The sequence below is a fragment of the Zonotrichia albicollis genome, chromosome 2 (assembly GCF_047830755.1).
Source record: "Zonotrichia albicollis isolate bZonAlb1 chromosome 2, bZonAlb1.hap1, whole genome shotgun sequence".
Taxonomy (NCBI): domain Eukaryota; kingdom Metazoa; phylum Chordata; class Aves; order Passeriformes; family Passerellidae; genus Zonotrichia; species Zonotrichia albicollis.
This window is the reverse complement of record NC_133820.1, coordinates 57,399,359-57,421,671: the sequence shown is the minus strand read 5'-3', so window position 1 is coordinate 57,421,671 and position 22,313 is coordinate 57,399,359. Positions and strand designations below refer to the sequence as shown.

The 22,313-nt window shown below is 40.7% G+C and overlaps 2 protein-coding genes across 9 annotated transcripts in view; one reads left to right on the top strand and one right to left on the bottom strand.

The window, feature by feature from the left end:
- IFT88 (intraflagellar transport 88) overlaps positions 1–22,313 on the bottom strand; it is a 126,806-nt gene that overhangs the window by 35,403 nt on the left and 69,090 nt on the right. Inside the window, exons 1-10 of one of the 6 annotated variants that reach the window (XR_001332359.2) lie at positions 7,072–7,382; positions 6,356–6,449; positions 5,319–5,381; positions 5,124–5,195; positions 4,265–4,318; positions 3,834–3,897; positions 3,689–3,758; positions 2,730–2,820; positions 1,546–1,650; positions 449–551 (exon numbers count right to left, since the gene is read on the bottom strand). Coding sequence is in view for 5 of the 6 variants with exons in the window: in XM_074535226.1 (XP_074391327.1) it covers positions 449–551; positions 1,546–1,650; positions 2,730–2,820; positions 3,689–3,758; positions 3,834–3,897; positions 4,265–4,318; positions 5,124–5,195; positions 5,319–5,381; positions 6,356–6,445 (712 nt within the window). In the remaining variant the exon portion in view is untranslated. Of the gene's footprint in view, positions 1–448; positions 552–1,545; positions 1,651–2,729; positions 2,821–3,688; positions 3,759–3,833; positions 3,898–4,264; positions 4,319–5,123; positions 5,196–5,318; positions 5,382–6,355; positions 6,450–6,951; positions 7,383–22,313 lie in introns of those variants that run through there. The other 5 variants (XM_074535226.1, XM_014264002.3, XM_005482532.4 and 2 more) reach the window with 5 other exon arrangements.
- Positions 12,666–22,313, top strand: part of CRYL1 (crystallin lambda 1) — a 50,562-nt gene continuing 40,914 nt past the window's right edge. Inside the window, exons 1-2 of one of the 3 annotated variants that reach the window (XM_005482536.4) lie at positions 12,666–12,807; positions 15,484–15,591. In XM_005482536.4, the coding sequence (XP_005482593.2) occupies positions 12,776–12,807; positions 15,484–15,591 (140 nt within the window). In that variant the 5' untranslated portion in view covers positions 12,666–12,775. Of the gene's footprint in view, positions 12,808–15,483; positions 15,592–19,943; positions 20,148–22,313 lie in introns of those variants that run through there. The other 2 variants (XM_026790750.2, XM_026790748.2) reach the window with 2 other exon arrangements.

Sequence of the window (22,313 nt, the reverse complement as noted above, 5' to 3'; positions counted from 1 at the left end):
AGAACTATGTAAGATATATTCTGGTTTTGAATTGAGGGATGAAGTGGAGATTATTTATAGTGCTCTCCAGGAAGAAACTGCAATAAGCATCTCTGAAAAAAACACAGCAGGAGTCTCAGAGATATGCAAAATACTAAAAGAAGCTTTCAGGAGGGAAAGGCCAAGTCAAAAGAGAAAAAAACAGTAATAGAGAAGGCCATATAGCATGTGTGACATGAGAAAATGAGTATTTGTCTTTATGTTTAACTTAGTCTGTGGAAAGAAAAGACTTCATGAATCAGTACAATTTAATGTGGTTTGGCTCTCCAAGTCAGATTATGAATATCTGTCATCCGCTCTGAGTGGCAGACATGAGGGCTAAGTTCTCTGAGTATCAGCACCATGCAGATGCAGTCCTCACTCTGAATTCCTGACTGTCAGTTTTAATCCACTTTGGGATACAACCTACCTCCATTGCTGAACATCTTATTCTTCACTATAACTTGGTAAGTAGTCAGAGCTTCAGCATACATTTCATTAGCAACATACTGACTGGCCAGATTGAGCAGAACCTATAAAAAATTGGAATTTCAGATTCCAAGTTAATTTTACCTTGGAACTACTGTCTTTACCACTTGTAAGCCTCTCATCTTTAATGTTCCTCTATATCAATTTGCAAGAACAAAGGAAACAAATTTAAAAGCTACTTATTATAGAGAATTCTTTTATTTTTGTACATAAATTACTAGCATCCAAAGTTATGCCACATGGGCCTTAGACCTAAGTAAACACAGTATTACAATGCAAGGTTATTAATAAAAATTCATACAGGATAATTCTCAGAAGCTGTGTGTAATTTATGACTCCCAGCATGTGGAAAATGGTCCTAATGCCCATGGTCACTCAGTTTAGAAGGGGAAAATTTTTCCAAACAGCTGTTTCGCAACAGAAGTTCTGTTGGTGTCAGGTAAAATTGCTCTGCATTTTTTCCACAGCTTTACTCTGACCTTTATTGCAAAATAAATTACCAGGTCTGCCTAATTCAATATATTAATTGTTAATAATTGTCTCTACAGCACTACTTGGAGTATGAATTTAAATGTCTTCCAAGCAGTTTTATGAATGTTGCATGCTTTTTTTTTTAGAAAAAAGAGTTTATTATTTGAACACCAGAGTGTAAATCTAGATACCTGCTTTAAGATTCAGAAATATTATTATATCCTATTTAATGTAACACATCCTCAGTCACTTTATGGTTCAATTTAAAGGCAGCACCTTATCTTTCCTGTTTTGTTTTCTCCTTTTGGCATATTAGACTCTCTATGCTATTTATTTCTGAAATACAGGGTCTGCATCTGCTGCATTTTGATATGCAGGTTTTACATGTGAATAAATAAATGAAATATATATTCATGGAAATTCTTCTCCTCCTAATGCAGACTCCATGGTTTCTCTGGCATTTGAGACTGCGTGGGAAGTCACACATACACTTCAGGAAACACGGACATTTCTCCTCAGGTGGTTTTTTAGCAACATTTCAGTCACTGAAGGTTTCTAAGCACTTACTGTGTAAGTGAGGTCTAAGTTGATACTTTCTGGAGGAGCGATTTGTTCACGTTGTCTCAGCAATTCTCTTTCCTGCCTTCCAGCTTCTTTTGCTTTCTCCAGAGCCTTAGACAAAATACTAGAATTTAACAGTGCCTTGAATCTTACAGACTCAGGGTGATGAAAATACATTCAAAACAAGTATGAAGAGAATACACTCATGTCTATTTTCTTTGGCTTACAGACCGCACCAAATGCCTGAAAAAAGCACTACAACTCACTGAAAAGTTTTAATTAGCACTAAGCAGACATACAGTTATCTAACTCTGCTTAGCTGTGTAATTATGGACCCAATTATAATTCTCTGCAGATTGGTGTCAATATCCTTTGTACAAGGAACACTTTGGGTGTAGCAAGTGCCGTTAGCAGTCCTGTGTGCCCCCACAAGGGTACAATGATTAAGAAAGTAATGGCTACTACTCAAGGTGGCTATTTGGAAGCCAGTGGTGGAAGAAGCACTTAAAGATATAGCTTGATTCCTAGTCCTTATGATAGGAGGCAAATCCAACTCGGATATTTTACAGATAATGAGTTTACAACTTTGATGACTTTTGCAGGAACATGGATATTCTGGTGGACTTGTCAGAAACAAACATCCTATGGGACCCTTGGAGTTGTCTGACAGAATTTACATAAGAAACAACGCCTTTGACATCAAGAGCATTCTTGAGCATACATGCAAGAGGCTCAGGAAAAACTAACAAAATAGATTGGTTAATTAGCCACTACTCAGGGGCACAACAATGCTCTAGTATCCCCTATAACAGAACAAGAACATTCAAACTGTCCATTGGAAATGTTCCTTATCTGTGGCAAACTTTGATCATTCATAGGAACCATCAAATGTTAGATAGCCTGGGCCAGAACTGAGCCAGTACAACTAATCCATCAGACCCATCTGAAGAGGTCAATGGACACAGGCAGAAGGGAATTTTTGTAACACTCAAATCTTAACAAATATATATGCCAGAAATAGAGCTCCTACCTTTTTTCCCCAGCAAAGCAAGGTATCACTAGACTAGAAGAGCATAATAAACTTCGAACTAAAATAATTTTAATAATTTTAAACATTTGACCACAAGTAATTTTGAAACATCTATCTATACAAATTACAGCACAAATTAAGTGAAAGTCAGAAAAATTACCAATTTCAAGTCTCCACAGCTATTGGCAACACAGCTTTCTTCAACCAGTTCATTAACTTTTTTTTCCAACTGCCTCATCTTCTCCTCCAAACTAAAATAAAATAACAATAAAAGGATTAACACTAAAGTAATGCAACTGCAAACACTAAGCTTCTACACATTATATTCTCAATAAAACAACACAATGACAGAGCACATGTCACAACTAACTGGTTTTCTCATCAAAGAAAGTTTTGCGTGAAACTACGTCTAGAGAAGATAGTCCAAAGATATCACATTCACACCTTAACTTGAGAACAGAGACCTAAAGAAAACATAAAACCTCTTACAAGAACAGTACAGACAGGCAAATTTCACAAATCAAATTTGTTCAGGAGAAGTAACTAGAAAACAACAGATGAGCTTTTATATCAAACACTAATGAAAGGAAATATCACATTAGGATGATACACTAATGAAAGGATATCACATTAAACGCAATTAATTGAACCTTTATTTGCATACATAATTCTAAAGCACTGCTTGTTATCTGCAAATGCAGATTATAACAAAAAATTGTGGTTCTTCTAGACTTTTTCCACTGCTAAATAACCAAACATTTCAATAGGATTCCCTATTCCTGTATGGCTGTTTGGGGAACAGAACTGTGGTATTGGAAAACTCAAGGATTTTCTGAGTGAACTCCCCAACATTGGCACCAGCCTGCAAGTTTCAGCTTATTTGTGTGGCAACAGCTACACCCAAACTTCTGAGCGAGTCAGAACCAGAAATCACTGAAATCAGATGCTCCTGAAAGTCAGCCAAACACATGCACAAATGTTTGTGGCATTATTCCACCAAGTTCAGAGTTTGGCCCCTCAAGGCTTTTGTAACTGCCTGGATGTTTTTAAACTCTATGCATGGCTGGTTTTTTGTTGCTGATAATGCTTTGAAAGAATGTAATGCAGAACCAAACAAACCTGTCTGAAGTTTTCTTTTCCAAAGGTGAAGCAGGACCTCTTGCTTGGCCAAGAGGATCAAATGAAGAACCTGAAAAATTGACAGAGTACTGAAAACTGTAAAGTAACCTCTCCCTGTGGCATCTGGTGATTTCTACAACCATACCTCTCACAGCTGCTTTGGTGTAACCTGCAGCTTGCACTGCTGTCATCGGTCGAGAAATCCCATCCTCAAATAAAGAAGAAGATACATTAAAATAAACTCAGTTAAAGTTATGTTGTAGACAATACAGACATAATTACATATTTTGTACATCATTTTAATATATTCCATATATAATTTTTAACGACAAATTGTTCATTGCATGTCCATAAGTGTTAAAAACTACTACACTGTTATTGCTTCCAAATCTGTGCTCAAATAAAACACACATCACTACCCTCATGCTTTCTGATAGTACTATGTTCAAAACAGAACAAATTAAAAGTGTAGTAATATGTATTAATTCAATGAACTTCTAAATATTAGTATCTAACACTTACCAGAAAAATTCATTGTTCCAAATGAATAGAAAATGTAAATATTGGAAGCTTTACCTGTATAGTTCCTGTCATGGGTCTTCCCATAGATGAAGTTAAAGTTGCCTTTGACTACAAAAATAAGTAAGTTGTTTGAAATTGTCATTCACAAAGCATAAGAAGCCTACATATTGTCTTCTCAACACTAAATTTTAAAATTGAGCTAACTCTCACATAAGTTTATAGCAAAGTTCCCATTTATGTTACTCATATGCAATATACTGCCAGTTCCTGGCAGACAAAGATGTTGAATGCTTCAGTTAGCACAAATTCACAACAAAGGTTTTTTATGTATTTGGATACTTCCGTCAGCTCTTTTAAAAAGAAGTACATAGAAAATTATCTGAGGCAGCATACTTTCCATTATTAAATTATTGAACTTGCTGCCTTGAAATTGAACAAGTAATTTCGACAAAATACTTCAGTAAAGTTCTATGTAGAGCTGATATAATCTGTCACTGTATTAATCTCTTAAGTTACATTTTCATGCAGATTTATTTTATCAATACATCTAAGAACACAACCAATTTTTTCTGATTCAACTAGAGATGTTTCAGAGCCTGTATTCTTCAAGACTTGATTTCACCTTAACTTGTAAAAAAATTTCCCAAGCCCAAATAACAACCTATTCGGTTCCCCCTGCAAGTGAACCCAATTAATACTATGGACTTATGCAGCATAGAAAATTTGCAGCATGGTTCAGGAGAAAATAAAAACAACCAGTAACCATGCCTTGACCAAGTGCAAAATTGTAAATTAAAACCAATGAACAGATGCAGTTCATTGGAATGAAATTCTTAATTTAGAAGGGCTCATTTTGTGCATGAAATTAAATGGTACATTTGTATTTTGTAAACAACATTTTTGTTAAGGATACAACAGAAAAACCTGCCCCGAATCCAGTAGCTAGAGGCCTTGGACTTGATGTAGCAGGAATTTTGGCTGTCACCTGGGTGGGAAAAAAAAGAACCACACAAAAAAACCCCACCAATTAAAACCTGTATGTGTCAATTATTAGTGCTTCTACATAGTAAGATCTACATTAATGCTCAGTGTTTCAAAAGGTACTTACAGGGGGTCTTCTTCCATGACTTGTTCTTGCAGCCTGTTGAAAAGCTACATCATTTTCTAAATCCTAGAAAAGATAAAAACATTAACCCTTTTAAAACCACAACACCAAGCTCATAATTCCACAACCTTCAGACTACTGAAAGCAGAAAAAATGTAAAAAAAAATGAAAAATACTTGAAGATAACTGAACAACAGGGTTTACTGACAATAAATTACAGTTACATTATTTGTCTATCTTTTCTGGTATTTAGATTAGGAAATGTAAAAATTTGTTATTTTCTAAAAACACAGAGGAAAGAGAGCTAAAGTCATAAAATATAACATGAATTTCTTTTCCCATCCAAATGCTCTTATCAAATACTTACACTCCCTCTGAATTTTGACATTAACATCTGCAATGCAGGACATTAAAACATCTCATGTCCCTCAGGTCCTGCAGCAACTCCCATTAACTGGGTACTGGGATTTCACACAAGATGCCAAGTCGTGCTAGTGGGTTTCGACCAAATGACATCACTGGAGTGTCCCAACTGCACCAGACCAACAGTTACCCAAAAGTGCTCTGCAGGGCTACTTTAAGACATCCCAGATGCTCTACCCAGTTGCACAGAGACCTGCAGGATTCCAGTTTTTACTGCAAGCCCCTCCAGCAGCAGCACAGTAGGAAACCAATGACCTACTGACCACTCTGGAGCCTCTTTTGTCAGAAAACTTGCTGCTGCACACAGCCTGGGAAACACCAGGCTGAATGTGCCTACAAATAATTATGATTTTATGCTTCAAAAATGCTTTACATTTACATTACAGCATCTTAGATCTGTTGAGATCTGCACAAGTGCTTAGCTGGAATAGAAAGATATCAAAGAATTAACTATTCAAGAAGATCCTGAGAACCTTCAGATGTTTCTTGCTAAATAAAGTAAATTTCACTTCAAAGCAGTTGTAAACTTGTACGTTATTGTACCCATAAATTCTTATCTTATAATTCTAAGTTAAAATCCTATGTATGGGAAAGGTGGGAAACAGCAAATATTTTACCTCTGTGTCAAACATGGGATTATAATCATTGTAGCCAGAATAGAGATCATCTTCATTATTCTCAGGAGCCGGATGCACATTTTGCATCATTTTTCTGTGAAACATGTAACATGCCAAATGTTATCTTGGTGGTTTTATATAAATATTTTAAAATGCAAAATATAAGCAGTAGTTTGATTAGTCATAAAAACCAGGACTCACCTATAAACAATATGAAATGGCACCTTTTAATGGATTTATATTTTTGTTTATACTTATATCAGTTATGAAAATTGTTTTAAAGGTATTTATCATTAAAACTAAATTATAATAATAAGTAATTGAATTACTACTTCTAGAATAGTATCTTTCCACTGTCAGCTAACTCATGTTTGAGACAACTCATAAAGTTAGTCTTTATAGGCCAAATCATAGTAGTTAGTCTAATGAAAGGTATTTAATCTTGCTTTGAAGCTTCCTTCCGCATTCTAATATCAGCATAGCTACAGTTATGAAGCCATTTGAATTAAAACGGGTTTTAAAATCTAGCATTAAGGAAGCCTGGGTTCCAAAGTCTTTCTCCACCAATATTTCCCTGTCTAACACGGTGCCTTCACCTGGTGGCTTTTCACTCACGGAGGGCACACACTGAGGCGTCTCACTTTGCCTGGCTACCTGTTCTCACAAAAACCTCAAGAAGGCAACGTTTGCTTTCATCGATAACATGAAGTACATGCCCTTCAGCAAGCAAGCCTCAGCCAGGTCGCAACGCACGGTTCCTCGGCAGCGGCAGCGGGAGGATGAAGAGGATGTTCCCCGCCGTGCGCGGTGTCCCGCGGCCGAGCCGCTCCTGGCGCGGATTCCTCCAGCGGGGGCCGGCAATGAGCCCTGGAGCGGGGGCGGCTCAGGGCACGGGTGGGACTCGCCCTCGGCTCGCCCGCGGCCCGCTCGGCGCTCAGGGCCGGGCGGCGTTGCCCGGGACACGGCGGCGCTCCCCGCATGCACCGCGGCTGGGCGGGGCGAGCCGCGGGCGGGGCCGGGCGCTGCCGGAGCCGGGGGCCCGGGCGGGAGGTGCCGCCGAGAGGGGCGGGCAGTGCTGCCGTGAGGGGCGGGCGATGCTGCCCCGGGTGGGCGGTGCTGCCGTGAGGGGCGGGCTGGGAGCTCGGCCTCGGGGCTCGGGGAAACGCAGAGCGGCCCCTCCTGCCAAGTAAACGGCAGGAGAAGTCCGTCAAATGCCTGGACACGTTTCCAATCCAGTCGCAATCCAAAACGTCACATTTTCTTCCGATGAGCTGAGAAATGTGTTCTTAAAACTAAAAGGCTCAATTAAAAAAAAGTAAAAAAAGGAAGTTGTTAAAGCCTCCTGTATGCCATAGCCTCTGAAACTAAATTTGAAAACATAATTGTCTCATAAAAAGATGATTCTCCCTGCCATCTTTACTACTTTCTCTTGGTATTTTGAAACCCTGAAAAGTGTCAGTTGATTTGCCCACGGCAAATCATTGTACTCTGGAGAAAGTTTCCTATGCCTAAGTGGAAAACAGAATAGAGAAGGGGATCTCTGAACATGCCTACAGTATTTTTGAGAGAGAAAACATTTTATGAAACCAATTGTAACCCCTACTGCCTTATGCCAATAGCATAAGAAAGCTCAAAAGACGATATGCAATACAGTCAGAACACGCTTTTTATGGTCAGGGATTGTGCACATTATGCAATGTCAGAGTCTTCTGCTACTCACCTTTCAGCCTCAAAGTCCTTTCTGAAGAGATAAGTGCAGAGGACAAGTGAAAGGTCTTTCTACTCTGGCTCCCAACAAGAGAAATAAAGATAACATAAAGAATTATTAAGACATTATCACTTCCTGCATTAACCTGTTCACATTCCATGCATGAACCACTTTCACACAGAAACTTGAGACTTGCGATCTTTGAACATGAGAATCTTTATGCCTGAATTTTCTGGAGTACAAGTAGTTTGCAGAATGACAGACTTAGGGTGGGAAAAGTTTTCAGCTGCATTACTTCCCACAAATCATAAACTTAAGCATAAGAAAAATATGTACATTTATAGCCCCTCTTTTTCTGCTTGTGACTCCTCATATACATTGAACCTGTGATTTTTAGATTTTTCTCATTGTCCCCAACTGCATTAATATGTACCTGAGCTATAGGTAGATTGGGTAGTAATAGACCTAGCTCTGCTATCCAGCTTGTCCATATTGGGGACCTGGGCATACTGGTGCCCAGCACTCAACCCAAATTTCTAGGGCAGTGAAAAGAAGGCACTGTGTCAAGGAGGCACTGCATCTGATTTGTAAATGAGGTGGTGCCAAGGCAGCCCTGGAATCTGACCGTGTTCCTACTGTCAGACTTCCTTACCCTCCAAAATTGGGTGTATACATTCAGACTTAAGTGTCCCCTGGCCTATATGGACTCTGACCATACTGGGAACATGCCCTGGCCCAGGTCCCGAGACCTTGCATTCCAGCTGCTACTTTTGACATACTCACAAGATTATGAGAGTCTCAATGACTTTGTTCATGTTTTGAAAAGCTGTGTCAATCGACAGGGTTTAGTTTTGGTTTTTTGGGTTTTTTGGGTGTTTTTTTTTTTCTTTTTTTCTGGTGCTTTGAAGTATAAATACATCTTAATACATGAAGATTTCACACAAACCCCCAAAATCTCAGGAGCCTTTGTGGCAACACAGGGCCTTACTCATGGGTTGTGATCATAAGACTTCATGTAACAAGATGATGCTACAGTAAGAAAGCCTGTAATGGTGTAAGATGATGTAATTGTCTTTATTGGCTAAATCCAGAGGGCAACCTAGAAAGTGAAAAAAATCCCAAAAACCCAAAAGAGTAAATTTAGTATCTACTCTAGTCCAAGTAGCATTGTGTGCTTTAAATTCCTGATCATTTTAAGTTGGATTAAACCACAACTATCACTAAATTCCTCGGATCACTCCTCTGACTGGCATCAAATGACACACTTCTGCAGCTGAAGCAAACTGCTGATCTGATGAGGTTTTCCTTCAGTCACTATTCAAGACACCAAGTACCTGATCCAGAGAATTCAGTGAAAATTTAGTACAGGTTAAAGAAACCATGAAGCTATATTCTGAAATAGGAATTTCTTTGCCTTTCAATACATGGTGAACCTGTCTTTTTTCAGTAGTAACTTTGCAAATAAGGACTCAGACAAACTATTCCAGGACCTACTAATTTGGGTTCAGGGGTTACTGACCACAGTCTGTCTGTTATAATTGCTGTTAGTATGTACCTTTTGTAATCACTGTTAGTGTGTACCTTACCCTTGCTCTGCCAGTTGAGCTGTTCATCTGATCACACACTGATTGCTGTTTTTCTGATTTGAAAATGTAATTCTCCCACTGTAATCTTTAAAAAAGTAATTTTCTAGTACTGAATTCTGGACTGACCAGGTTTTGGGATTACCTGCTGTCATGCCGAAACCATTCAACCAGCTTGACTGTCAGAAACAGTGAAGCTGCATTTAACTGCTCCTCACAGAACTAAAGCACCTAGTCAGCATACAGTTTGAAAACAAGGGGAATGGAAGAACCTCATTATGAATGATACATATGTTACAAGTAATGTATATGAAACTGTAGAATGTGTGAATTGGAAGGGATCCACAAGAATCATCAAAGTGCAGCTCCCGGCCCTACACAGGACACCCCAAGAATCACACCATGTGCCCTTCTTTGTTGTACCACATGTTGTAGTTTGGGTTTGAAATGCATTTGCAACAGGAAAATCATTTTCTTAACAGGCATTTTTACTACTGAACCACATAATTCTATATAGTTTTGCTGAATTGTGCTTTAGTAGTATTTACTACTGTTTACTTTCTTTCTTATTCCTTCAGATTGCTTCTTTAGGAATCAGAATTTTGACAATATTGATAGTATTTGCATCAGGCCATCTGCACTTTGAAAGACCACTCAAATTAACAGCATGAAGTACTAACAATAGTTAAAATTATAGTTTTAATTTTAACATAATTTCAATACAACCACTAGTTATAACACAGTATGCAAACCATTAGTTAGAACTCTACAGAACAGCAATAAAGTGATAAATTAAAGCTATCTTTTTAAGGCATTATACTTCACGAATCATTAGGAATGTAATAGCAACAGATCATAGTCCATTACCAAATAAATGTACTTGCTGGTTGCTCTAGTGAACAAGTGATATATTAAACAGATCTAATACTTAACAAATGTGAACTATGCCTCTGTTATTATTCCACTCTAAAATCTTAGGCTAGCACTCTCTGTATTTTAAAAGCATACCATTCCTTTATTTTCTCCAAAGGGAATTCACATCTCCTTCATATTACACGTTGCCAAGGCTCAGAGTTAGTGAGAGTTATTTCCCCTTTCTTATTACACGACCCTTTTAGACCATCCTGCTTCTCCCCTGCAGTAAATCCACCCCTCTGTGGCCAGTAGCAGATTTCAGTTCTGCCCGTGGGGCAGCAGAGGAGCATACTCCATAGAAAAAGACTAAAACCATAGAGGGATCAACTGTGCAGCTCCCAGCACAAGTAAAATCTGCCTCTACACCTATTTGACTTTGAAGAAAGAATACATATGCTGGTAAGTGCATGCCTGGTGCCAGTACAAGCCCTACTTTTCATTCCTAATGGAGCCCAAGTCCTTTCACCATATTATTGGTTGGTTATGGTTTTTGATGTTTCTGGGCTTACAGCACCTTCTGTCCTTTCCATGCGAATTGCAGAAGAGGGAGGAGAATCACGGTCCCTGACTTGTGGTGGCTGCAAGAACTGGGCCTAAAACTCTTCTGCTATTACACAAAAATTAAACTTGTACTGCGGTCATACCCTAGTTTTGATTAAGCAATGCAGAGCTATGGGGCTTTGTCATCAATATATGGATCATAATAATAATAACAATAATAACAACAATAACAACAATAACAATAATATATTTCGCATTTCATTGCCATAGACTTGTTTTGTTCACCCCAAGAACTAAAAGGCCCTGTAGCTGTTTTTATCACAGCTGTGATTAACTCTAAAACCCTTGCAGTAACACTCGGAACTTTTAATTCTCTGAATCCACTTGTAGATCTGCAATGGCTTTTGTCTCAGTCTATTGCTGATGACAAGTCTCAGGAGGTCAAATAAATACATGTCTCAGGAAGTCAAAGAGTATTAAAATAACTGATAAATACTTCTAAATTGAAGTGATGGTAAAGTTGTTCTGAAGACCATTTTTTCTCAAGCCCAGGTGACATTACTTTTATGTTCTAGGAACTACCATTTTTTCTTTGAGGTAAAAACCCAAGTTCACAAAGAAAGTATGCATTGTTTGCTTCAGTTATGCTCTGTCTATACAAAGGTCTTTGTGTTTAGAACATGTGCCAAGTCATACCATTTTGAATTAGTCTTCAAAGGAAAAAAATTGGTACATGCTAAAACCTGAAAATGCTGCTTTCTACGGCAGCCTACATAAGCCCTGAGCAGCAGAACTGGCACAGCAAGCTACACTCTTCTGTCCCACTGCTTTAAATCTTCCCATGGCCCAATTTACTGCCACTTGGTTCCACTAACACTTCCCAGCTACTGGATATCTCAGGTTACATGGATGGTGTTAGGGTCAGGAAGCCAAGGAGATAAATAGTTTGGTTTTCCACCTGTTACCCGTTGAGCAGTCTTCATGAAGCCTTTAGGAATATATAGTTTTGACTTCTCCATCTCATTGTTGAATGTGATTGGAATTAGCAAAGTGCCAGTGAGGGGGCAGATGTACCAAATTATTATGTTAGCCTTATTTATTTTTCTTGGAAAGTAGAAGTTTGTTCAGAAGAAGCTGAACAAACTTTCAAATGATAGCCGAAGGTTCACTGAACTTCATCAGTAACTATCAAACCTTTATTCTGGGTTCGAACGTATTGTTTTTCCACTGTTGAGTTTTTTGAGAAAGACAAGAAAACTTAAAAGTATTTCCTGGATGTATTATACTTTAATATATATTTTAATATTAATCAAACATTTAAAAATGTCACGTTTTCTCTCCGTGCCCGGGGAGCGGGGGGGCGGGACCTGGGGGCTGCGGCCGGGGGAGCCGCCCCCGACCCGCCCCGGCCCCGGCCCCGGCCCCGGCCCCGGCCCAGGGCAGGCTCGGCCCCGTCCCGGGCCCCGCCCCGGCCCCGGTCAGGCTCGCCCTCGGCCCCGGCCCCGGCCCAGGGCAGGCTCGGCCCTGTCCCGGTCCCCGCCCCGTTCCCGCCCCAGCCCCGGTCAGGCTCGGCCCCGGGGCGGGGGCGGCCGCGGAGCCAATGGGCGGCCGTGACATGGCGGGAGTCGCGGGCGGGGCGGGCCCGCTCGGGGCAGAGGTGTCTCATCCCTCTGCCCATCCCGCATCTCCCTCCCGGTGGCGGCGGCCGCAGGCATGGAGCCCTCGCAGGTTACCATTATCGGCAGGTAAAGCTCTCGCCCCCCGCAGGCGGGGGCAGCGCCCCCGGGAGGAGGTTCCGGCGCGGCGCCTGTAGGACGGATGCCCGCGGCGTGCGAAGGGGCTCGGGCGCCTCTCCCGGCTCGGTCCGGCCTGCGGGCAGGGGGTTCGGGGACTCAGTGCTAGGTACGGCCCTGCCGCAGCTGTCCCCAGCGCTGCGGCTGCCGGCTGTGACAGCAGGGCAGGCGGTGGGCTCTCCCCAGCCGCGGAGGCGCGCTGCTGCTGGATCTCGGGAAGTAGGGGGATGCACCTGCTTGCCTCTACTTAGAGTGCCTTTGTTTAAGCCCCTGACAGCTCTGTGCTACTGTAAGACAAACAGCAAACAAACATCTTTACCGAAGTGAGTCGCCCTTTACGTCTGAAGGACTGCTGTCCCTTTTCATTGCAATGCCTTGTGTGTGTCTAAGCGCAAGAGGAGCGAAGAAATCCAAGCACAGCTTAACGTCCTGTTAGTCGGCTATGTCGGGAAACTCCTGAGTTGTTCTTAAACACTCCTGAAGCAATATTGACTTGCCACAAAAGTCAGCAGTATTTCTGGCTTGTGTGGGAAGGCATTGTTTCATCCTCTCATTGAGCTGAACCTAAAGTTCTTTACTTGAACAAGAGTCAGGAGGGAAAGAGAATAGGTGCGGGATAGTAACAATGCCCTGTGCACCACTGTACCTTGGTGCTACAAGTGTGGGCTGGAGCCAGCTTTGTCAGCAAGACCACTGGAAGCCTCAGGATGGGGGTTTGGGTGCTGCTGTGTGACACTGACCAAACTGGCTCCTACTGCTGGTACTCAGGGAAGTTTTGTTCACTGTAGGTGTGCCTGAAGGGTCAGGAGAGTTGGGCTCTTGCCTGCTGTGGCTCCTGTGGCACTACTGCAGGTTTTGGTAGCACCTGTGGAAGTTGTGTGAGCAGATCTGGTTGTTAATACTTTATCACTGAGCCCAAAATGACAGCGCTTGAAGTGTCAGAAAGCACTGTCTTGGGGTGAAATATGCTAACATCAGGTTGTGATGATGCTGTCATGTACAATGCAGGAACGGTGCAGGCCTGATACCTACCATCAACTTACTTTGTGTGCTCTGCGGTTCAAAACAAAAACCCCACAATCCTAGAAACCTGTATTAAAGAATTTTTTTGGTATTTTAAGGAAATTTAATTTAAAAGTGCAATTTAGAAAGGTTCTGCTACTTTGTAAAGATACTGGTAGCTCAGATGTGCTTATGTCAAGTTGAAGTGATTCACATGCTTTTATTTTATAAATACTCATTAGCCAGGAGGCTGCAGTAGCTAACAAACCTTAACCATGCCTATTCTGTAAGTTTAATCTGTTGCTTGCCTCAGAATTGATGAACTCTGGGCTTACTGCAGAGAAGTTGTTTATTTTTACCTTTAAATGATAGGTTTTGAGAGAGACCTCACTGTCTGTTTAACACCACTAAATGCAAAACTTCACTTTTTTTGTTCCAGTTATTTCCACTGATTCCTGCTATTTCCTGAAACTTCCTGTTTTAATCCTTTTTTAAAAGATATAGTTAAACCAAAGGCTGAGCATGTTCCTGTTTTTTCTTCCTTCTTTTCTAATCTGCCCTATTACTTTATCTCTGACTTTTGCTCCTCTTTTAATCTTTTATTGATGCCCTAATGGCCTTGAATTTTTCAGTTGCCAGACATCACTAAAGTTTAATGCTGCAAATACAGTGATCTTGGAAGTGAGAGGAAATGCATGTAATTATCAAAACCCCCACTGTAACAATCATGGATCTTGAGTTCTGATCTTGTCTCTGTTGTGGATTTTTTTTCCTAATTTTTTGTGATTTCAGGTTACTTAAGCTTGTGACACTGTGCCTTGGTGCTTCCATTTGAAAAGACAGCTGCCTGCTACACATCTAATGAAGTTAGAACCTGCATCTCTTTAAGAGAGACAAAATTGTCAGTTACTACAGATTTCTTCCATGTGTTGCTCAGTAATATGATTCACCAAAAGATGTAGGCAGACTGTTCCTATTTGTATACAGTGTGATAAAGTGCTTAATCTAAAAATAAAGGTAGTGCTAGAAGTGGCTAGGTGGAAGAATAGTATCAAACCCGTGCTCAGTTAAGATTTCTTTTTTTTCCCTTTTCGTGTGCTTGGGATACTTTCTGAATTGCTGAGGACCTGTGACTTCAGTAGCTGGGCCTTGGGTTTTCTAATGACCTCTGAAGCAGGGTCCTGCACTCTGGGATCAGTGGACTGCTGCCTGTCTTCAGTCTAGGAGCCGAACAGATCTTTTAATTTATTTATTCTTTTTAAATATCTTAAATATATATGCATTAACCAAGTTCAGGTTGAGATTGTGGTTGACAAAACTGTTGGTGATTGAGTCCACTATCCCAAAGTAGTGGTTCCTCCTATTTGAATTCTGCTCTCCTTCTTCTGTTTTGTTTTGGGTTTTTTCTTCCCTGTTATTTTCATTCCAGCTTTCAGAGAACCTGTTATACACAGCCAGCAAAGAGTATTTCTGTGTTAGAGGGATTATTTCTCATCAGTATGTAACTGATCTTTTTATCAAATATCAGAGAGTCCAAGCTCTGGTTTGGTTTTTGCAATGCTTTCAAGATCTCCTTCCCCCTACTAAATGCTGGTTTATTAATTGGCTGATATCTTTTTTTTCCAGTGGACTCATTGGTTGCAGCTGGGCCATGGTGTTTGCTGCTGGAGGCTTCAGAGTGAAACTTTATGATATTGCACAAGAGCAGCTAACAACTGCACTGGAAAATATTCGGTGGGTAACCTGACTTGGGGTTGGAATGAAACTGGGATTTTTGTAATTATGAATGAGTAGCCATATCTTGTTATTTCAGGGAGCATAGATTTTAGGCTTTGAAGAAAGCTTTAACTTAGAAGTACAGGTTAAGATCAGAAGATCTGTACTTCCAAGTGTAACTGACATTTCTGAAGAGAAATAGGTTAAGATCAGAAGATCTGTACTTCCAAGTGTAACTGACATTTCTGAAGAGAAATTTAATTTTTAAGTTATTCAAGATCTTATGTTTAAATTCAATTTTTTAAAATAATACTTAGCGCCATTAGGTTATGTATAGACTAGGTTTAAAATATATGAATGTAAGAGTTTTTCCACAGAAAGGCAACAAAGACCTTTTCAAAGTGGAGGTAGGTTAAGTTGGATTGTTGAGAAGCCCTGCTACAATTATTAGCATTTTATACCTAGTTTTTAAACTCTTAAACTGGTGTTTTTGAGTCCTAGAAGAACAGGTTGCTAGTGTCATTGGTCAGATATAGTTGAAGCAGGAAGCACCTTTAGAAAGAGTGCCAGTGTGAGGGTGTGAACCTGATGTCACTCCCACCTGTTGAGTCCAGGGGACCTCCAGCCCTATTCTGCTGCCCATGGCACTGTGGCTAAAGCTTCGTGCTTTTGGTACTGCAAGAGCTACAAGTTCAAGTCTTGCCTGTCTGCTCCCCTCCCCCAGCCTTCAATGCCAACAAGTTAATTATCTATTCAGTCACTCTTAACTGGATTTCTTCCAAGTATTTCTCTAACCTTCCCTTGAACTGATATAAATCCTTCTGTGGCCTCCTTACCAAAGGACTTTGTGTCCTGCAAATTTACTGCTCATTGTGTGAAGAGCTGTTCCCTTGTGTTTGTTTTCAACCTGGCTCCTAAATTACTTTAATTGACCCCTAGTTCTTGTGTTAGAAGGAACATGTCTCCTTGGTCCTATGCACCCTCTTCTTGCTGGGCCTGAAAATACAGCTTTTATTTGCCTGTGAGTGAGGGTGAAAGTACATTTGTAAAGTGGTTCTGTGTACAGCCTTATGTTGCTGTATTGGCATTTAATGCTGAACTTCAGATGACTTCACAATTAGCATCGACCTAAATGCATCAGCTCTCCCTTCATGATGCCTTGGAATGACATGTCAGCTTGTGTGTTGGCTGTATGGGATGTAAGGTGCACCTGAAAAAAAGTTGTGGTGTGCTGCATCCTAATTGCTTTCTGTAACAAGCCTTAAAGCAAACAGGAGTGACTTCAGGAATCCCTTGTAGATCAGTTCAGTTGTTAGAGTTCAGAAGTTAAACAGTATGTGATGTCTATTGAAATCTGCTAAAAAAGGCTTGATAACAGAAGAGTGGGAAAATCTATCTCCTATTTTTTTTTCTTTCCAGGTAGATATTAGACCAAACATCTCTGTTGCATCACTTAGATGACACAAACTTTTGGGTTTTTTTAGAGTTGCTGTCATAGTTGTAGCCACAATGAGACTGGATTATTAGGTGACAGCTTTGTGGTGTTCATTACTAAAGCCCCAGATTTTTTCTTATAGCAGCATGAGGATGTTAGCCTTCCAAGGTTTTCAGCATGGAAACATGAGGCATAGAGTGTCATGTGTAAAAGGATAGAGTGCTATTTAAGTGGGTCTGTACTGTTGTGTGCCTGTGTGTGTTCTCCTGCAAGAGTTCACAGAATCACCAAATGGGTAGTGTTGGAAGGGAGTACTGAAGGTCATCTAGTCCTACCTCCCTACTCAAGCAGGGTTTTCTAAAGCTCCTTGTATTCAGACAGCTTTTGGATGGCTCCAGGAAAGAGACCCTACAATCTTTCAGGGCAAGCTGTTCTAGTGTTTAGTTAACCTAACAGTAAAGAAGCTCTTCCTCTTGTTCGGGTGGAACTTGCTGTATTCCAGTTTCTGCCTGTTGTCTCTTGTCCTATTGCTTGGCACCACTGAGAAGAGCCTGAATCCATTTCTGGACATCCTCCTTTAAGGTGCTTATAGACATTGTTGGGGTCCCCTGTGTTGTCTCTTCTCAAGGTTGAACAGGCCCAACTCCACCAGCCTTTCCTAGTGGGAGAGATGCTCTGGAACCATAATCATCCTCATAACCCTCTGCTGGACACCCTCTGTGTCTTTCTTGTACTGGGGAGCCCAGAACTGGATGCAGCACTCCAGATATGCCTCACCAGGGCAGAGGAGACATCCAGAGCAGGATCTCCTCCCTTGACCTGCTGGCACTCCTCTTCCTAATGCACTCCAGGATCCCACTGCCCTTCTTGGCCACGAGGACACCGCTGGCTCATGGACAGCTCGGTGTCCACCAGGACCCCCAGGTCCTTCTCCACAGAGCTGCTTTCCAGCAGGTCACCCCCAGCCTGTGCTGGTGCCTGGGGTTATTCCTCCCCAGGTGTAGAACTCTGCATTTGCCTTTGTTGAATTCCAGACAGTTCCTCTCTGCCCTTCTCCCCAACCTGTCAAAGTCCTTCTGAAGGGCTGCACAGACATTTGGGGCCACTCCTCCCAGTTCAGTGTCATTGGTGAACTTGCTGAGGAGGCACCTGCCCCTTCATCCAAGTCATTGATAGGTTCAAGGCAAGTTCAGTTGAGTTCAAGGCAGGTTTTGCCTCTTACATAAGATGATCTTAACTTATAATTAACTTGTGTATTTTGGCTACTGTAACACCAGTTAAAAAGCCTAGTTTCAGGAAAACATAGTTTTCGTGACAAGAATGCAAAGCTACACAGTTTCTTCAACCACTGCTTTAATGATTGATCATATCTTGATAGATACAAACTTCTTTGCACTCATTTCATAGCACACAACCTGCAGTAAATCACAGTGATTTACTGATGTGGCACTTCTGTAAGAGCTGGAGCTTGAGCAGGTAACACGTGCTAACAGGAGAGCAGCAAGGGGATGTCTGTCTGATAGAGACAGCTGGTGACTGGTTCTCTGAAACTGATGTAATTTGCTTTCCTTTTTCCCTCCAAATAGCAAATAGTTTTAGGGAAGCTTTTAGGCCTAGGGGTTTTGTGGTTTATTTTGTTTTAGTATTGGAACATATTTATTCCACTCTGGTCTGCAGTCCACAAACTTCTAGAGTATGGAGGTATGACTTACTGGAGAGAAACTAAAGTGTGCAGATGACTATTTGTAGTTTCCCTTTTCCAAATAAAATGGGGTTTAAGTAGTAAGCAACACTCACTTCTAAAAGGAGATGTTACTTCTGTGAGGGCAGAAGTGGTACTTAATTATTTTATGTTGTTGCCTTTTAGTCCATTAACCCAGAAGTCATTGTCTTTTATACAAATTCAGAACATCTCAGTGTCTGCTCTAATGGAACAACCTTTTGTTCTGATGAAGAAACAAACTAATGAACACCCTTATACCACACAGGACCTACTGAATGCATATTCTAGTAGCCTGCCTTGGGAAATGTAATTTTTCATATCCAGCGTGCTTTTTTTCTGCATCGGTGTGATTCTGGTTTGTAAGGTTGCTAAATTTTGAAATAATGAGAATGAGAAAAACAAGTGTGCTATTCCTGAAAGTAGTCCTAAAACATAGGATGCAGAAATGCTTTAGTGCATGCCCCTCTGCAAAAAATAAATTTATGGTTCTTGAAATACATAAACTTTTCCAAGTAGTTACTGTGCTATTGTTTTAAACACAATTATTCTGCTGATAAAGACTGATTAATTACCAGGCTTGCTGGCTTAGTCTTCCAGTCTGTCTTATGGATTGCTTTGTTGTATTGGTACTGTATATATCAAGGGCAAAATGCAGCTTGGCTTACGTCTTCTTTGATAGTTTTATCTATCTCCTTTAAGGGGAGAATCATCTTCTAAATAGATGATTCTTTTCAGAACACAGTTTGATATTGAGTGCCTGATGCTGGCACATCGAGCTTGTGCTAAATTGTAAGCTTGATTCTACCTTTTGATTTTATCTCTGCCCACCCACCATGGCCAAAAGTGCAATTAACTAGCTAGGCAAAACTGCTTCACTTGCAGAACTAACTAGAGAACATATTGATAGGCTTTGGAAGGGGATAGAGTCCTTCTTTAAAAGGTTCTGTCTGACTGAGTTGAAATACCTCCAAAAGGAAATGCTGTTTTTTCACCTCATTCCTGTGTGGTAGCCAGTGCCCATGGCAGCTGGAACAGATTATTTCAGTAAGGGTGATTTGTGTAATGACTGAAGTTGTGTTTTGAGAACAGTTACGGTGCTCACATTTGCCTGGTATGCAGAGTAACAGGTTGTCCAAGGAGTCAGTAAAATCTCCTTTCCTGAAAGCTTTCAAGCTTGGCTACACAAAACCTACTTGGTGTGTTCTGTTTCAGGCTAAAGATGAGTGATGTTTTGGTTTGTTCTCACCATGCCAACTACCCTCTCATTTATCAGACACCACTGACTGCTGAATACTTCTAGTCTCTGGGCAACAGCAGCTGGCTGAACTTGTGAAGAACAGGGCTGGTGTTTTCTTCTCTTCCTTCCCTACTTGTTAGTGTGAGCAGTGTGGTCGTGCTTAAGCAGCCTTATTTCTAGTAAGTATTTGCTGGTTGCAACCAGGTGTGCTGAATACAAGTGCCCAGTAGTGGCTGTGGATAAAAGTGAAGCAAGTGGGATGTGAACAAGATGAGTTAAGTGTTAGCATTGCTTTCAGGGTCATTCTGTAAAGACTTTTGGAGTAGGGTTTGTAAGCAGAAGCATTTTATGTGATTGGGAGTGTTCCTGTACATTGGATGCCTTATCCTGAAGCAAATACTAGCCCAGTTCCCAGAATAGTGCTGACATGGGCAGACAGGTACAACAGTAAAACTCTGGAGGTAGATGAAGCATAAGCTCAGAAAGGAAGTAGTATTTTCTTATTGATGTGAATTCTTCATTCTTCAAAGACCTTGCAGGTGAAACTCTGCGCTGCACATACAATCCAGCTGCAGATGGATGTGGATGCAGGATGTGGCTGTGATGATCACAGCCTAGGGTCATCCTAGGGACCAAAATTTTACCCCAAAAAAATTTAGGCGGTCTTCATTACAAAGTCATCCATTAGAGGTCAGTGGTGCACTGCTCTATGTACAAACCTTTGTGTCTTCTGTGTGGTATCAGGGAACACTGGTTTCCCACAGTTCTGCAGCAATCTAATACCCCATGGGAATATAAAGGTAGTTTAGTGTTTGAAAGACTAAAATTTGTTTGTGGAACAAAGCAACCAGAATGGCTACAAGTTTTGCACAAGGGTGCAAAAAATTTCCCAGGAGAGAAAGCCAAAACTGAAGTAATGCATGTATTTCCTACTCCATGTTTTAACTGACTTAAATGCATGGCTAACATGAAAATTGGTTATGTTAATAGGAATGCTCTTTGTTTAGGAATTAAAAAAAATCAGTCCAGCCTCAAATTCCAAAGATGAAGGTGGTAGTTTTGAAGGTTAACTAAGAAATTATATTCTGAGTGCACAGTGTATTGTTAGTGATTTGTGACAGAAAAGCAGAAATGCAGAATGGTTATCACTGGCACAGAAGGGAAGATATGAAAGAGGAGATGGGTGCTGCAAGGGGAAGAAAAGTAGAACTTAGCCTATGACTCCAGCTTTTTTGAATCCCTTAGTCACCAGTCATGTACTGTAATTTTGGAGAACCTAGGAGGATAAGACAAATGTAGTATTGCAATGAAAGTGAACAAGAACTTCACCCTCTTCTTCAAAGAAGGAAGTAATTCTGATAGGATTTCCTAAAATGTAACTTTTGTTTTGTATGTGTTTTACTGGGCAAAAGCACCTGGGAAATGAAGTTCTAATGAATGGATAGTAAAGACCTTTTGAATTATTCATCTTGCCTCACAAGGTGTGAGGGAGTCAGAAGTTTGGATTCTGTAGCTTAGGGCACCTGTTTCTTTTCAGATGAAGCACTGGCACCTTTAGTGCTAGAAGCCTTAAATGTTGGATGAAGTTTCTGTCCAGCATGCTGTGCATTCCCTGTGACCTAGGGAAAGGGAGCTGAAGATCCCTGTTTCCTATTCTTTGCCATAAATTGCTTAAGAAGTCTGTTCTTTTCAGCCATCTATTTGCCATGGCCTTAATTAAGTTGGTAGGAAGAATAAAAGATTTTTTCTTTTTCCTGCTGCTATTCATTAGGTCAATTTCCCCACGTATTCATGAGGATGAGCAGTTTTTGCTGAATAATAACCAACAGCTCAGAGGAGTTCTGTCTTGAAACTGATGAAAACTGAACCGATTTAACCATGATAAAGACTATATCAAGGAGCTTTAGGTTGATTGTAATCAGACAGCTTAATCCCACCTAATTTCTGTGGCCATTGTTCCTCTAAGCAGTTTATAATGGTTTTGAAAAATGGCTTACTTGTTCTGGATGTTTGAGGGCTTCAAACTATAGAGACCTTTTCTGAAGAATTGGCATGTCCAGTCCCAGCCAGGGTGTGTACTTGAGCATTCATTTCAAGTTTAGTAACTATTTAAAATTTTCAACACTTGTTCTATTGTCATTTTAAAAAACCTCAAAATGTAGGTTTGGTTTTTATGAAGGACTCTTGCCTGTATCGAATGTATTTATTTATTTCTATACTAGTAAAGAGGTGTTCCTACAGTGAGGCTTTGTAGCAAAAGAGCTGTTTGTAAAACTAGATGAAGTTTGTTAAAGGACCTTGCTTCCCATTAAATATGAGCCAAAAAAACCTCTTGCTGATTGTGC